General features: G+C 45.5%; 8 protein-coding genes across 8 annotated transcripts; 3 read left to right on the plus strand and 5 right to left on the minus strand.

Moving 5' to 3' along the window:
* Nucleotides 1-82: 82 nt before the first annotated feature.
* KUCA_T00003688001 (uncharacterized protein) lies at nt 83-1,336 on the plus strand (the record flags this gene model as incomplete). Its single annotated transcript, XM_022602127.1, has 1 exon — nt 83-1,336. One exon carries the CDS (start codon nt 83-85, stop codon nt 1,334-1,336), a length of 1,254 nt encoding a protein of 417 aa, XP_022459702.1.
* Nucleotides 1,337-1,757: 421 nt separating this feature from the next.
* Nucleotides 1,758-3,926, minus strand: KUCA_T00003689001 (uncharacterized protein; the record flags this gene model as incomplete). The annotated part of the gene is made up of 1 exon (XM_022602128.1): nt 1,758-3,926. The coding sequence occupies one exon, from the start codon at nt 3,924-3,926 to the stop codon at nt 1,758-1,760; it is 2,169 nt and encodes a 722-aa protein (XP_022459703.1).
* Nucleotides 3,927-5,324: 1,398 nt separating this feature from the next.
* On the plus strand, nt 5,325-5,909 carry KUCA_T00003690001 (uncharacterized protein; the record flags this gene model as incomplete). The annotated part of the gene is made up of 1 exon (XM_022602131.1): nt 5,325-5,909. The coding sequence occupies one exon, from the start codon at nt 5,325-5,327 to the stop codon at nt 5,907-5,909; it is 585 nt and encodes a 194-aa protein (XP_022459704.1).
* A 319-nt stretch (nt 5,910-6,228) lies between these two features.
* KUCA_T00003691001 (uncharacterized protein) lies at nt 6,229-7,161 on the plus strand (the record flags this gene model as incomplete). Its single annotated transcript, XM_022602132.1, has 1 exon — nt 6,229-7,161. One exon carries the CDS (start codon nt 6,229-6,231, stop codon nt 7,159-7,161), a length of 933 nt encoding a protein of 310 aa, XP_022459705.1.
* Nucleotides 7,162-7,275: 114 nt separating this feature from the next.
* On the minus strand, nt 7,276-8,457 carry KUCA_T00003692001 (uncharacterized protein; the record flags this gene model as incomplete). The annotated part of the gene is made up of 1 exon (XM_022602133.1): nt 7,276-8,457. One exon carries the CDS (start codon nt 8,455-8,457, stop codon nt 7,276-7,278), a length of 1,182 nt encoding a protein of 393 aa, XP_022459706.1.
* Nucleotides 8,458-8,805: 348 nt separating this feature from the next.
* KUCA_T00003693001 (uncharacterized protein) lies at nt 8,806-10,086 on the minus strand (the record flags this gene model as incomplete). Its single annotated transcript, XM_022602134.1, has 1 exon — nt 8,806-10,086. One exon carries the CDS (start codon nt 10,084-10,086, stop codon nt 8,806-8,808), a length of 1,281 nt encoding a protein of 426 aa, XP_022459707.1.
* Nucleotides 10,087-10,610: 524 nt separating this feature from the next.
* KUCA_T00003694001 (uncharacterized protein) lies at nt 10,611-13,046 on the minus strand (the record flags this gene model as incomplete). Its single annotated transcript, XM_022602135.1, has 1 exon — nt 10,611-13,046. The coding sequence occupies one exon, from the start codon at nt 13,044-13,046 to the stop codon at nt 10,611-10,613; it is 2,436 nt and encodes an 811-aa protein (XP_022459708.1).
* A 298-nt stretch (nt 13,047-13,344) lies between these two features.
* KUCA_T00003695001 (uncharacterized protein) lies at nt 13,345-14,931 on the minus strand (the record flags this gene model as incomplete). The annotated part of the gene is made up of 1 exon (XM_022602136.1): nt 13,345-14,931. One exon carries the CDS (start codon nt 14,929-14,931, stop codon nt 13,345-13,347), a length of 1,587 nt encoding a protein of 528 aa, XP_022459709.1.
* Nucleotides 14,932-15,298: the final 367 nt, after the last annotated feature.

A 15,298-nucleotide genomic window follows, 5' to 3' on the forward strand; every position in this document is an offset into this window, starting at 1 on the left:
CGTCACAGCAGAAGCTTTCTTTCTTTTGGATTCTTTTTTGCTGACCAACCCTCTGCCCATTTTTGCCCAAGTTTGCTGAGGTATGTCGAAGGGCATAGCATTGAACACGTCGTGTGTTCTGTACATAGGAGCCATTCCCTACAATTGGGATGTTGAGGTGATAAAGGCTGTGGTATGTGGAAGCGGACCGATTGTCGATGTCCGCTGTATGATGGACAGTCCTGGCAAGAATAAGGGGTTCTGTTTCGTCGAATATGCCACTCCAGATGACGCGCAAAGAGCCTTGAGGTTGCTATCGCAGGTGAAGATCGAAGGCCGTAAGAAGCTGAGGATCGAGCTTTCCAAGGAAGGATTGCGGAATCCTTCGCCAGTCGGGACCAAGCCCGAGTTGCTGCTTTCCCGCAACTTCCTCCCACCAAACGTGGTAATTCCCAACGAAATGATGAACGGTCTTTCGCACCAGCCCACAAGCTTCGACTTCAACTCGAACGGAAACGCTTACGCACACCAACCATCACAGCTATCACAACCGGATTTGCTTCAGCAGATCTCCTCGAGTCCGCAGCTCCAACGCATGGTGCAGCAGATGTTGTCGCAGGGAATGGACATGAACCAGGTTTCCAACGTTATCCAGCAGTACCTGAGTAAGGGATCGCAATTTCCACAACCCCCTCAGCAAAGGATCGTTATGCCCAATTCTTTGTTGGACGCCACTAACCACCTTCCCAAGGTCGAGAAATTGCCGTTTGTGACCCGCGAGAGGATCTCCGAGACCCTCTCGCAAATCCACCCAGCCGTTCTGATCCAGTTGATTGCGACTCTGAAGCAGACTCTGGAGGGTCCTAATCAACAGTATGCGGCAACGGTCTTGAACAGCAACCCGCAGTTGGCTGTGGCCGCGGCCCAGTCGCTGTTGCTCATGGGTGTCATAGACACAGACGTGATTGACCAGGCCGTTTCGAAAGCAAACACCCAACAACAGCCCCAGCAGCCTACTCTTTCAACTCTGCAACAAAGCAATGCAGCTTCAGCCGCTTCTGCGGCCGCGGTGGTCAACTCAGCCATCCCCTTGCAGCCAACCAACGCCCATACCAATAATCAGTTCCACCAGGAAACGTCGAACCCAATGTACAATAACTCAAACTATGCTGCATCCTCATCAGTCGATCCAGATTGGATTGGTCTATCACAAAGCACCATTGAGAAACTCTCAAAGATGGAAAAGAGCGAATCGTCTTTGATCGTACAGGTCTTGAAGCTGCCTCCAGACCAGGTTGAGAACTTACCTCCTCAACAGAAGATCATGGTTGAACAACTTCGCAATCAATACAGGTGATTGTTGTCGCCTTTGATTCTCGCCGATTGCCCATTTTTTTCACTTCTCTGTCATGAAGCTGCTGACATACCAGGTGATTTCAGTCTCCATGGGACACCCAACATCAAAAAAATTACATCACGAAAAGATCATGAACAGACGACTTGTATTTGAGGGAACCATCTACAATTTTGAAAATTTGTTCAGGCTGAGTTAAAGCTGAATAGCCGCAAAGACTTAGTTCTTTCTAGTCTGAATACAAGTTGTTATGGCCATTGTTTTTCATCTACGCTTTTCTATGTCACATAGCGCTGCTCTCCATCAATTTCTATAGCCGAATCGTAACGTTTGAAATACCGTTGTAGTACCGGTGCTAACATGTTTGTATGTACAAGGATATATGCGTGGGCTATATGCAGGCCATATGCAGGCTATATGCAATTCAAAACTTGAAGGAATTTTTCTTGATGGTCTCATTTCTGATCATGTCCAGTGTCTCACTGATTCTGGCCTCGATCAGCTCCTTTAGCTTTTGGGCGCTCTCTATATCAACAAAACATTGAGGGTATCTGTAGGTGAGCCATAGAAACACCATCACTGCCGTGTACATGGTCTCGAGCGTTTTCAATCTGACCAATACCGGATTAATGGTGCTGAAGTCGATTTCACTTACCCTTCCCGGAGCCAACTTTTTCAGATATGTGATTTCCAAATTGGCAGCGTCCTTTTTGAGTTCATCATACCCCATGGGTTCGGTCACCTCCAGAGGAAGCATGTGCGAGTAGTCCAAGAGCGATCTCTTGAGCCTCAGAGTAATTGCCAGAATGAGTTCTTCAAACAGGTTGGCCAACATCAAGGGCGGCAGATAGTCGAGCCCGGCGGAATTCGACCTGATTTGCAAGGAACCAAAAATGGGAGCCGCCATTAACCGTAACTGATCGTGGATCGAGAAGTTTGAATTTTCATCCAGCTTGCTCATGTTAAAGAAATCAGCCCCTTCAGTCACCTGGTAGATATTTGTGAGGAAAAATGTGTTGTTTTCTGGATCAGCCCTTTTCTCATAATCTTTCTGGAATCTCTTCAAAACAGCTCTCAGTTTTGTACCCTTTGCAAACATCGAATGGTATCTGATCCATATTTTGTCAGAAGGCCAAAGTGCGGCCTGAGAGAGATACTCCACTGGATAGTTCATGGTTGTTCGAATGGGCGCTAGATCGCTCTTTTTGAAAGAACTAATCAGACCAACAGATTCTCCCTCACCATGAACGCCGAATCTACCGGCTCTGCCACCTATCTGCTTGGTTTGAGACACACTCAGCTTTTCCATACGCCGGCCGTTGAATTTCATGATGGTTGAGAAAATCACCCTTCTGATCTTGAGATTGAGTCCCATACCAATAGCATCACTGGCTATAAGTATATCATACTCACCATCGTTGAACTTGGTCGCCTCTTGAGCTCTTGTCTCTGGGGGAAGGGCACCGTATATAACACCGCATCTGAAGCTTGTCTGTTGCTCAATATAAGCCTTCATGTCTAGGATTCGCTTCTTATTGAAACACACAATACAATCACCTTTCGCCAGTGTCTTGAATGAAACGGCATCCCTTTCAACCTCCAACTTTCCCAGTCTGGTATAGTCTTTCACTTCGACCGTATCGCCAGTCAAAGCTGCTATCCTCTTCATAAGAGGAACGGCAGAAACTTCTCCACAGAGATGGATCTCTTTGGAATTCACTCCAATCACCGCGTTCACCCACGAATGACCTCTGCTCTCATCGCTTAACATCTGTATCTCATCGATGACCACACAATCAAAGTACCTGTTCTTCGGTATCATCTCAATGGTTCCACTAGTCAAACCTGCCCTACTACCGTTTTCATCGACGGAAATGATCACCTCTTCACCAGTCACCAGGTTACACTTGACTCCTTGGCTAGTGAACTTTTCATACACTTCACGAGCCAACAGTCTAAGTGGTCCAGCATAATAACCCTTCTTACAGTTTTGCAACCTCTGCAAAGCATGGTACGTTTTACCCGAGTTTGTAGGCCCCACATGCATTATAAACCTTCTCTTGAGTCTTCTAGCATTGGGATACCAATCTGCTGGGTTTTCTGTGTCGACCACGTTGAACGTCATGTCGTTGTTGTAATTTTGGTTGTTCCTAGGGTCGTTGAACGTGTACATCAATTTGTATGGTTTCAGCTGTGAATAGACGATTTTGTTCACCAGAAGATCAAATTTGGCCTGTTCCGAAGATTGCCTTGTTAGGCCAACCAGAAGACTAGGCAAGGTATCATACTTGGGGAATATGTAATCCACCGACTTGACATTCAGGCCGTACTTCAGTCTGTTTGGCAACTCTTCATTCACATAAGTTTCCAGTTTTTGCAAAGTCTTCGCCACCTGCGACTCGTTTTCGTAATAGAAATCATCACCCATGTTCTGCAGAGGCTCGAAGCTTAGTCTTTCATATGCCCTGCTTCGTATAGCGTTTCTCACTGTGCGACATGACTGCGAAAAACGCTCAAGCGTAGCCTTGACCTCCTGCTCAGGTTTGAGAGTTGCATACCCCCTGACATGTCGTATGACAAATCTGGAGATCATTTCGAACTGTATGATACGTGAAGCATGTTGTAGTAGTATGCATTAGCTCTGATTTTTCCCGATAAAAGTTTACAGTGGAGTGGATGAATTAAAATATCTTAGTGCAAAAACCGTTAAATAGCCGCACATATGCTCGGGAGAGAAGTTGCGAGCGCTGATGAAGACTGGACGATTGACCATCATTCTTGCTGGGAAATAAACTATATATGTTTGTGAACCTAGAGGGATGATTGGAGCATACTATAGAGAACCCATTTTCAATTATTTCGCAAAGCAGGTGGCTCAGTTGAAACACCCGCAGCACCCGCAGCACCCGCAACAGCCGCAAATGACCGTTTTCAAACGTAACCCTGTTCAGTTGTATTAAACCTATTAATTCCAAAACAAAGAAAAGGGTTGAGACTAAAAAAATCCCACAGAATCATAAATTCGAGCCAATCTGCTGGAACAAAATCCAGAAATCATCTTCTTGCACCCACCAGGATTTGCCCTACCAAACAATATTGGCAGACCGAACCCTCTCGTCGCGTGACTAGCCGCGATGCTTCACTATTGTGGAGTTAATCCGTCAGAACAACAACACGCTCAAATATCAATTTGAAGGAAGGAAAATAGGGTTTTGACCCATGCCTTTCCCTCGACGTTTTTCCAGATCCGAAATGTCAATCAAATGTTGTCATCTAATCATAGGGAAGGTCCCATTAGATAAAGCAGCTGTAAATCCCGACTTTATTTTAGGCTGGTTCAACTCCTACAATTTGCACTCGATTTTTACCTAGAAAATCTCTGGAGTAAGCGGATAATCGCCCCATGACGTATAAACCCAGATAAACGCAATTTTAGTGATTTATGCAGCGATAAACCAGCGATAACTCCTCGGGCCAAATGGTTGAATTGATACCCCACGAAATCACTAACAAAAATCCCGCAATCCCACATCGGGCTTATTGCTTTTTTTCTAGTACATTTTTGCGGCCGGGGATATATATATACATCAAGTGTAGCTCCTTCTTCCGAACCGTTCACCTGTTTTTATTTAACTTATTGTTGTTCGTTTCTGCCTTGTCGAATTTCCGAGGATTTTGTTTATTATAGGATATTCGCTGTTCAATAGACCAGAAGACACATGTTAGTGATAAGTCTCCGGTTACACTCAAAATCATAAAGGCAGCTGAAAAATCACTGGGAAAATCTCTCTATGGACTAAGTGTGAGGAAAAACATCAAAACCTCATCCAAAAGAACCAGAAAAACCTTGAAAACCGCTTCAAAACATTATACTGGACATATTGATACAGTCCAGTCGCATTTACATTTGAAGGCTTTGCTATATAGAGAAGCCAACCCAAACGCTCAATCAAAAGTGCACATTTTTATTGTTGTGTGACGCTTACCAACAATGACCAAAGCAGAAGAACTCGTTATTGTTATTGGTGGCCCAGCTGGTACCGGCAAGACCACTATCGGTTCAAAACTTGCCGAACTTCTACACTGCCCCTTTTTAGAAGGAGATAGTTTTCACTCCAAAGCCAATATCGACAAAATGGCACAAGGAATCCCATTGACTGACGAGGATAGATATCCGTGGCTCACAACTTTGACTGAAAACGCAGTTGAGACTTCGACGAACGACCCAAGCAGTATCTCAGTTGTTTCATGCTCGATGCTGAAGAAGGAATACAGGAAGTTCATCAAGTCTATTGGTTCTCACAGCTCCAACATTGACGAGAATGTTGAAGTGAAGTTTTTGTTCATCTTCCTGTACACTGACTACCAGGCCCTGCTCAATCGTGTGGCTCAGAGGCAGGATCATTACATGAAGAGTGATATGGTGAAGTCCCAATACGACATCATGGAGATTCCAGCGGAGAAGGATCTTATTGAAGAGGGTGGAGACGAGTATGGAATCAACACGACCGGAAGGTCCATCGAGGACATTCTGGAGGAAGTTTACGACGTTATAAAAGATGAGCTCCATGCATGATGGGCCTTTGATCTTGGGCTGATATTTATTGCCTATTTGGGGAGTCATAGTTGGAAAGGTATGGGGACAGAATTCATGAAAACTTTTATATTCTATATTTGAATTTCTCCTATAAACTGGCAGAAATGATAGACTCCATCTATCTATCCATGTAAATATCTATGTATCCATCTATGCATCTATCTACCTATCTGTCCATACAGAATACTCAAGCGCGGCGTAATCTTAGCACACACACACAATTTCCAAATCGCTGAAACATCTAGAGACATGTTCTTCACATGGTTTTTCCTTGTGTTCTTTCACTATTCATCACAAAATGCCACTTCCTTTGAACTATACACTAGACCAGAAGGTTGGTGAGGGTACATATGCCGTGGTATACTTAGGAAAGCAGACCCTCACCGGAAGGCAGATAGCTGTTAAACAGATCAAAACAGGTGGATTCAAGGACGGCTTGGATATGAGTGCTTTGAGAGAAGTAAAGTATCTCCAGGAACTAAGACATGAAAACATCATAGAGTTGGTTGATGTGTATGCTACGCCCGAGAATTTGAATTTGGTGCTTGAATTTTTGCCATACGACCTCGAGATGTTGATAAGAGACAGAGAGGTGATATTCACACCAGGCGATGTGAAAAGTTGGATGCTCATGTTCCTCAGAGGCTTGCACCATTGTCATAGAAACGGGATCTTGCATCGCGATTTAAAACCCAACAATTTGCTAATATCGCCGAGCGGGTCGCTGAAAATTGCTGATTTTGGCCTGGCCAGATCGCTGGGATTGCCCGACGAAAGACTCACTTCAAACGTGGTCACAAGATGGTATCGTGCCCCGGAACTGTTGTTTGGATCTATTCATTATACGGAGGCTGTTGATGTTTGGGCTGCGGGAATTATATTTGCTGAGCTTATGTTGAGAACGCCCTATTTACCCGGTGCTGATGACGCGGACCAGCTGATCGTTACATTCAAAGCTTTGGGAACACCAACTGAATCCAATTGGCCGGGGGTATCCAACCTGCCACTGTACGATTCGATAGAGGTGTTCTCTCAGCCTTCAAGACAAGAACTAAGAAACAGATTTCTTGCTGCAACTGAAGCTGCTTTGGACATGATGTCACAGATGGTGGAGTTGGATCCTTCAAAGAGAAACGATACCACGGGACTGTTGCTTCAGAAATACTTCGTAGAGTTTCCATTGCCGACAGAACCGGAGTTGTTGCCAAAGAGAACGAAGAAGGAGACATAACCATAGCCAAAAATAGCGAGATCGAATTTGATTTTGACTCTCTATTAACGATTTTTACGACCATTTGGAGACATAATACAGCATTATAGGCAAAATGTAGCGTAAAGTTTTGTTCTATATCAACCTTTTCACATATTTGGCGATCGCCATTGCTGAAGTTAGCCCCGGACTTTCAATCCCAAGTAAATTGACAAACCCTGGGAATCCTTCCTCATTACGGATAATAAAGTCCTGGAACTTGGATTCGGCAGGTCCTGCTAGTTTAGGGCGTATTCCAGCATATGTCGCTGCCAGGTCTTCTTGTCTGATTCCAGGAATGTAGTTCACAACAGCATTGTACGCTTGCTGAATATTCGTAGAGCTAACACCGAAATCTGTTGGCGAGTCGACCCATTCCAGGTCTGGTCCAAACTTGATCTGTCCTCCCAAGTCAATGGTCAGGTGAGTTCCCAGAGACTGCACCACGCTTTTATCAGGACATGGATAGACCAATCGGTTCACCTTTATTTTGGAGTTCAGAGAAAAATAATTGCCCTTGGCATAGTAAGGAACAACATGACGGGATTCTGGAAGTACCATGTTGGAGATCTGGCAAGCGTACAGCCCGGCCGAGTTGATCACCGAGTTAACTGAAATTTCAATCTCTTCGCCCTCGGATCTGGATTTGATGGTATATTCTCCCTGATGCTTGTCATAGTTTATGCCAACGACTTCACTCCCAACAGCCAAATCACCGTTGTGTCTTTGGAACTCAGCCTGCAAGAAATCCATCAAAGAGTGGGCAGATATGATACCTGTTGAGGGAGAGTTCAATATAGCGGCCCTCGCTCTAACATGGGGCTCAATTGACGATGCTGCTTTCAGATCAATAAACTCAGTCGGGATTCCCAAACTTTGAGCCTTGGTATGCATCGAATCAAGATATTCATGCTGTGATTCATCCTGGGCCACTATCCATTTTCCACATCTGGCAAGCTCAACACCGTACTTGGAGGCCTCAGAGTAGATCATTTCTTTACCCTGCATACATAGCTTTGTTTTCAGCGAATCAGGAGGGTAATACAATCCGGCATGTATGACTTCTGAGTTCCTCGAAGATGTTTCCGTTCCAACCTCGTTATGCTTCTCCAGGAGTATCACTGATGTGGACTCCATCTTGGCCAATTCTGCCGCGATGGCCAGACCAACTACACCACCCCCAATAACTGCATGTGAGTAGTCCACCAATGAGGTGCTAGAAGAGCAAAAACCTCTTTTGAGGCAACCAATTCCCCGAATTCTCGCGTTTGCCAGCATTGTCGCGCTTTCGCAGTCTCAAGGCAGATGAACAGAGGGACTAAAGACTTAACTATGGGTCGATGAGCCTGCAGCCCGATCGGGCACGGGTACAAAACCTGCGGCCATTCAAGTCGGAGCCGAATATTTAAAAGTCTGGCAAATTCCACAAAAACTGGTATTTTGCACAACAACTATGGTATTTTTATCATAATTAAACGCATGAAACCAGCTTATACTGTAAACAGGCCCTGCTACTGCAAAACTTGGTCTGAGCCGCACGGTCTTGGGCCTACTAGGAAAACACTATAAGTTGAACCAAAACCAAAATCTAATACACCAGTTAATATAAAAGCAGATCTCTTGGACCTAGTTCATATCGACATCATCGTCATTATTCACACCGTTTGTGAACTTTTGTTGCAGGGTCATCGGACTGGAAAGAGCCCTCGTTGGGATTCGAACAGTCATTGCTCTAGCTCTCATGTCCTGGAAGGAGGCCTGACGACCAGCCTCGAAAGTGTAGAGTTGTTCTCTACTTAGCGATTCGGTCTGCTCAGATGATTCTTTACGGAACCACACATGTTGTGTGGCCTCTTCCACAGTCAGTCTTTCATTCGGGTCAACAACCAATAGTCTGGCCACGAGATCCAACGCCTCATCGGAAATATCATTCCAAAACTCTGAGAAAAACGCATATCTGCCTTGCAGAATCTGTTGCTTCATAGAAGGAGGTCCTAACTCCTCACTGAACGGCGGAAATCCACAAAGACAGACATACAACAGCACACCCGTAGACCACAAATCAACAGCCTTATTGTACATCCTCTCAGCATTGGATCTCAGCACCTCGGGTGCAACATAAGCTGGCGTTCCACACAAGGTGGTGGTGAAATTGAACTGACCAATCACCTTTGCCAGACCAAAGTCTGCAATCTTCACCTTGATGTCCAGTTCATTTTCATCCCAAGGCCCCGTCTGAGTCTGTTGAACTGTCTCCCGTGGTTTAATGTCTAGTAGAATGTTCTCAGGCTTAATATCCCTGTGAACAATGCCTCGCGAGTGCAAATATTTCAGTCCAGATAATAATTGCTTGAACAGAGCGTTCGTCTCATCCTGCCGAAGCCTTTGCTTTCTGACAATTCTTTGAAATAGCTCACCTCCATTAACCTTTTCCAAAACTAAATACGTCGTGAAAGTAGTATGATCCACTGGTTCGTAAAATTTTTCATAGAAACGCACAATGTTCGGATGATTTATCGACATCAACACCTCCAGCTCGCGGTCCAATTGAATCGATTTGGAGTTTTTGATGTCTGCCCTTTGGGGATGAAAGATCTTGACCGCACATATCTCCGTCGTCTTTTTGTTCAAAGCCTCTTTAACCTCAGCATAGTGGCCCGTACCCAGAGACTCACCCAAAACGTAGCATTCGAAGAACGACTTACGCTTTGGAGGACCATCGGAGATCTCTGAAGCCGGTTTGATCAGGTAAGCGACACATCCGGCAAGTGAAATTTTGTCACCGGGTCTCACTGTGCAATGGTTTCCTCGCCCAAGAAGCTCTCCATTGACATAAGTACCGTTCGCACTAAGATCATTGACCATTAGTGTCACAAGAGTCTCGTTCATGGTGGTAACCTGTTTCATGGATATCTGACAGTGGACTGATGAAATTTCTGGTCGTTCCAACCTTACATCGCACTTTTTGCTTCTTCCAATGGTGACTTCTGACTTCGAGGGCAGTTCTATATGAGGCCATTGTTCGGGATGCAGACTAATGAGATTGAGTGCGACTTTATTGCCATGGACTTTGGTCTTTTTAAGAAGGCCAAGCTCACTTTGAAAGTCTCGCACATTGGCCTGCTCGGGAGAGAGGGGCTGAAACGCTGTTAGTTAGTTGCTCCGGAAACCAATCGAGCAGAATACAAAGAAACCTACCCTTTTTCTCTCAACGCTATGAGAAACGTCCGAAACCATTTGGTGAAGCGGTCGCCACCAGAAGAAGAGCAAGAGAGGTAATCTGAAATGTCAACAAAATAGACGCGCGCGTAATTTGCTATTGCACGTTCTCAATGCTTATCTAAATGCCTCCACTCTTTGCTCTTTAAAATGATTTTATCAGTTTTGTCATGGTTTTCGATTATTATTAAAGTTATTATGGTCATTCTTCTCTACCTTGATTCCCACTCAGCAAACTCACACCAGCTCCTCCCATCGTCACTCAGAATTAGGCCTCTCCAAATACCAGGCTCTCGGACTTGAAATTGGCAGCCCCAGCTACCACTCGTCTGATCCCTGGTAAACTGTCTATTCAGCATTGTCTTTCTTCCGCTGGGAGCCTGAATGCAAATTGAGTCGTCTGGGAGAGGTGCAGCGGAATCAATGCCATTGGAAGGATGCTGAGCTATGATGAACCTATAGGACCCTCTGTGCTGCAGCCTGTATAGCTGCGGTTCCTTCACATAGAGATCCTGGGAAAACATATCGTTGTTTTGATATCTTTTGACAAAATCAAACTTGTTGTATTTTCCTTTGTGAAAAACCGGTATAGATAATGCCAGTGTGCTCATTGCGGCTCGATTAAGATCGACTCCAATTGGCCCAGCATGCACGTTTAAGGTGCCCTGCGAAGACATATGAGGCAGAGAACCCTTGATTTTGGCAATTCGATGATTTTTCCTCCAATAGATCTGGGTCAGAGGTTTTGTCTCGCCAGTCTCAGCGACTATGGAAGCCGTCACCTGGACATCTGTTGGCAGATCAATATCAATCTCGGCCACATCAAAGTCCTGCAGACGCATGAGAGAATTATCAAATTTGATCATTTGCAATTGGTTCTGGATGAATGAAGGATACGCTGGAGGCAAACACAGCTGAACTATGCTATCAATGGGAGGGACCACGTGCTGTTGGTCCGGGTGCAAAGGAACGTGCGTATGAATGAGATCGAGAGGTTTGGTCAAAAAGTAGAAACCTTCATGAGGACTGTCAATTCGGCCCTTTTTGCACAATTTCGTGTGGATTGGATGCGATGCATTTGCCAGAGCCACATCTATGAAACGCCATTGGGCACCAATTAGTACGGCTAGCCAAGAATGATTTAGCACCAAAGACGAGTTGGTTTGATACAGATCGTCTATCTCGTTGGGGAACTTTACGAATCCCAAGACGATTTCAGTTTGAAGACCCAATGTTGCTGCCATAATGCGGAATATCCACGTCAACTCATGAGCAGTGCATTCTTTATCTTGCATAATTTTTGGCAAATCAGGTGCGATTCTGGAACTGATTTTTTCCATACCGCTGTAAGGTAAGATCTTGAACCTTTCAGTGCAATAGACGAACACTGCCCTCAGCAGTTCCAGCTCCGAATCAAACTGACTGCCTATTCTCGAAGATGCAACGGTTTGCGGCGAAGAAAACTTATCAACAGGAATCTTGCGCACAATTTTGTCGACGTGATGTAATGGTATAAGATCAAGCTGTTCATAATCATTCTTTACTGTCTTGACCTGTTCATTTGTATTGATGTACGTGATGCTTTTATGAGGCCGAAGCACCAGATAACTTTCTTGCTTCATGACTCTGCTTGCTCTCGTTGCCCTGTCAGTTGAAGTAAGTGATTTGCATCTTTGCAGCTCAACATCAACGTATTCCTGCAGCTCGTCCGTACTCTTCTCGTGATGGAGATGTTGTTCTGAAGCGGCTTTGGAATTGACTGAGCTTGAGAGATGAATCTGCTCATCAAGAGTAGGACCTTTTGCATCTGTTTTGAAGATCTTCTTGAGGAATCTTGGATGCTTCGATTGCTTGTCGTTGAATAATTTGTCGAAAACCAGCTCCTTCTCCTTGGGGTCTGAAATACCCTTTTCAGAGTACTCCCGGAGCTGATTTTGATTTTCTAAGTGCCTATGTCTCGCAAACGAGGCAGCCGATGTTGCACTAAAATCCGAATGACCAAAGAACGAGGATCTTTCAGTTTCAACTGATGTGGTGGAGTATTTCAGACTGGAGTAGTTGCTGTCCTTGAAAGAGCTACTCAATCCTTTCGCGGAGTGATTCAGCCCATAAACATGCTTCGGAGCAGGAGGAGCGATGTCATCGTCCTCTTCACTCGTCTCAGCAGTTCTGGCATTAGACTGCCACAATGTGGCCGAGGAAAGTCTGGAGAAGCCCTGATAACTGCTTTTGTCAGGTGAGCTTTGTCTGCTTCGCTGAGGGGATTGGTCCAACTTTGGCGAACTCAGATTCGCAGAGTTTCTTCTGGAACTCTCTGCACTCATTGTATTAATGAACCTGCTAGATGCACTCCTGGGAACGCTCTGGCCATTCAGTGACGATAAGCTCTGCTTTGACTGTGACTTCGCCAGAGCGCTCAAACTGTGTCTAGATGAAGAGGCTGTCATAGCTATTTGCTTGACGTAATTCGAAGGGAAATACCCAGCCATTTTGTTTCTAAGTAACTGACCATACCACCAACCGCTCTCTGCTACATCTGTAACATCTATGATGTCCCCCTCCAGAAACCCAAGGTCGTTGTGATCATCACCACCCCACGAATACACGGCCTGGACACGGAACGGCGGATTGGTCCCAACGCATGCCATTTTTGTGTTGGTGTTGAGAAATATCTCCAAAGCTAAGCCCCTGGAACAAAGTATTGAAGAAGATCGTCAGTCTCAGATTGGAGGTGAATTTCGCAGCCTGATACGGCGGTAGCAATTATTCCTGTTTGGGAAAAACATAAACATGCAGGGGATGAGCTCGAGACGCCTTAATTTTCAAACCTTAAATCTTAAAATTTTAATTGGTACAGCATTAGCAAAAGTGATAAATATTCAAATAGAAAACACGAGAAAGAAACATAAATCAGTTTAAATTAAAGAAACCCGTCTCATCTGAGCTTCAGTAGTTATCTTCGAAACCCTCTAGCACATCGAGCACTCTCTGCAGTCTCTTACAGCCCTGATCATATCTGGAAGGGTTGATGAACATACCTGCGCTCAATCTTCCTAGAGAATCCACCACCTGCTCCAGCAGGAACTTTTCGTGGTTGGGAAGGCTCAAATGGGCAAATTCCTGGCCTATCACTATGCCATCGGTAGCACTCAGTAGACGAGCAAGCGTATCATAGGAGAACGAATTGGGTCTACTGGAGCTGCTTCCACGCGTCTTCTTCCTCTTTGTTCTCTTTGACTTGGTACTTGGAGGATCCTCAGCAGCAATTCCTGCCGTCTGAGTAACATCAATGTCTTCGTATTCGTCACCAGACATCTTCGGCGTGACTGGCTCTCTTGAGGTGCCATGGGAAGTTCCGCTGGAAACCGATCCTTGGTCCCCGTACTTAGGTGTCGTTGGACTGTCGTGGGTCTCAGATATTGCCAACTCTGCAGTATGATACGATTGGTTGTCGTTATCGAAAGTCGAGGCCGAGTCTGTGATTGGACGTTGGAGTTGGGGAGGAGCCCAGCTGTTGCTTGCATATGCAGACGATTGGCGAGAATGCGACCTCAAGACATGTCTGCTCAATGGTTCAGTAGGCGTATCCAAATTAGATAAGGTTGGCTTAGGCTTGTCATCGTGATCAACAGAAATCATTGACAATCTTCTGAGCAAGTCACCGGACACCTCTTGCTGGTGCACAGGGATAGAGGGCAATGGCCTCACCGGCGAACTCGATAAAGTCTTCTCGGGACCCAACACTGGTGACGCAATGCTCTGGGGCCTTTTTGCCGATCTGGCTGGTATGGCGATCTCCAAATTCGTCAGTTGCGTACGATCAGGGGGTCTGGGAACTTCTCCAGTTTCAACCTGAACCGTTTCCAGCATTAGCGGTTCCGTGTCCACCACTGGCGACTCGTATCCTCTGTCGGTATGCGAGCTGATCATCGAAAGTCTGGGATTAGCCTGCGCAGTATTTTCTGTCTCTGCGGAATGGATACTGATATCGGAAACACCAGCCATACTAGTCTTTCTGGTCGTCACAAAAGAGGGGACAACCGTGCCTTTTTCGGCGTTCGCTGGGTCCACCACATACCTGATCGTGTCTGTGTCAGCATCCTGAATGACACCAGAGTAGTGGGACATCATTGATGCTCTTGTTCCGGGAGGAGCATTTACAATGTTCATCCGAGGTTTTTGAAAGTGGGCAAAGTCCGAAGACTGCGAGCCAGTGTGAGACTCAGCCTGCGAGGGGGTTGAGTAGTCCGAGTCTGCACTCCTAGGGGGAGTATTGAACTCAGGGGTAGCCATAACCGGGCGGCCTCCGCTTCGAAGACTCGAGGAACTGGCTGCTCCCAAAGAGGAACCTACTTGTTGAAACTCTTTTTCAACTGCTGCAACGGGAGACCGTGAACGGAACGAAAAAGCATCATGTGCTGATTTGGTCGACGAGGCCTTGGAATGAGATTGCACATGTCCGGAGGATCTAGAGACAGAGTAGTGGCTCGTGCCTCCAGACACATCACTGGAGTCTCTGCTATGTGATTCCATGTATTCAAGTCAATTTAGCTAGTTTGGTCGAGTACACTGGAGATAATGACAATAGACAACGGGGAAACGTTTTATGCAAATATCGATGGCCTTCGTGCCAAATGTGTCTGCGTGTTATGAAATTTCCTAATAGGGGTTAATTAGATTAGAAAATGTTTTTGTGCCGAGGACGACTCACTAAAAAATTACGTTATTTATATTCCAAGTTCCACTTGTCAATTGGACGGTGAAACGGCATAGGAAATCAACTAGAAGTGGCCACTAAATGTAGAAACCGGATCCATCCTGTAAAAAGTGCCTGTCCGATTGGAGTAGCCACCTGACAAACCCACACCCCACATCCAGACTACTCTATCTGCACTCCACT

Source organism: Kuraishia capsulata, genomic scaffold (assembly GCF_000576695.1).
Source record: "Kuraishia capsulata CBS 1993 genomic scaffold, Kuraishia_capsulata_scaffold_4, whole genome shotgun sequence".
NCBI classification, from domain to species: domain Eukaryota; kingdom Fungi; phylum Ascomycota; class Pichiomycetes; order Pichiales; family Pichiaceae; genus Kuraishia; species Kuraishia capsulata.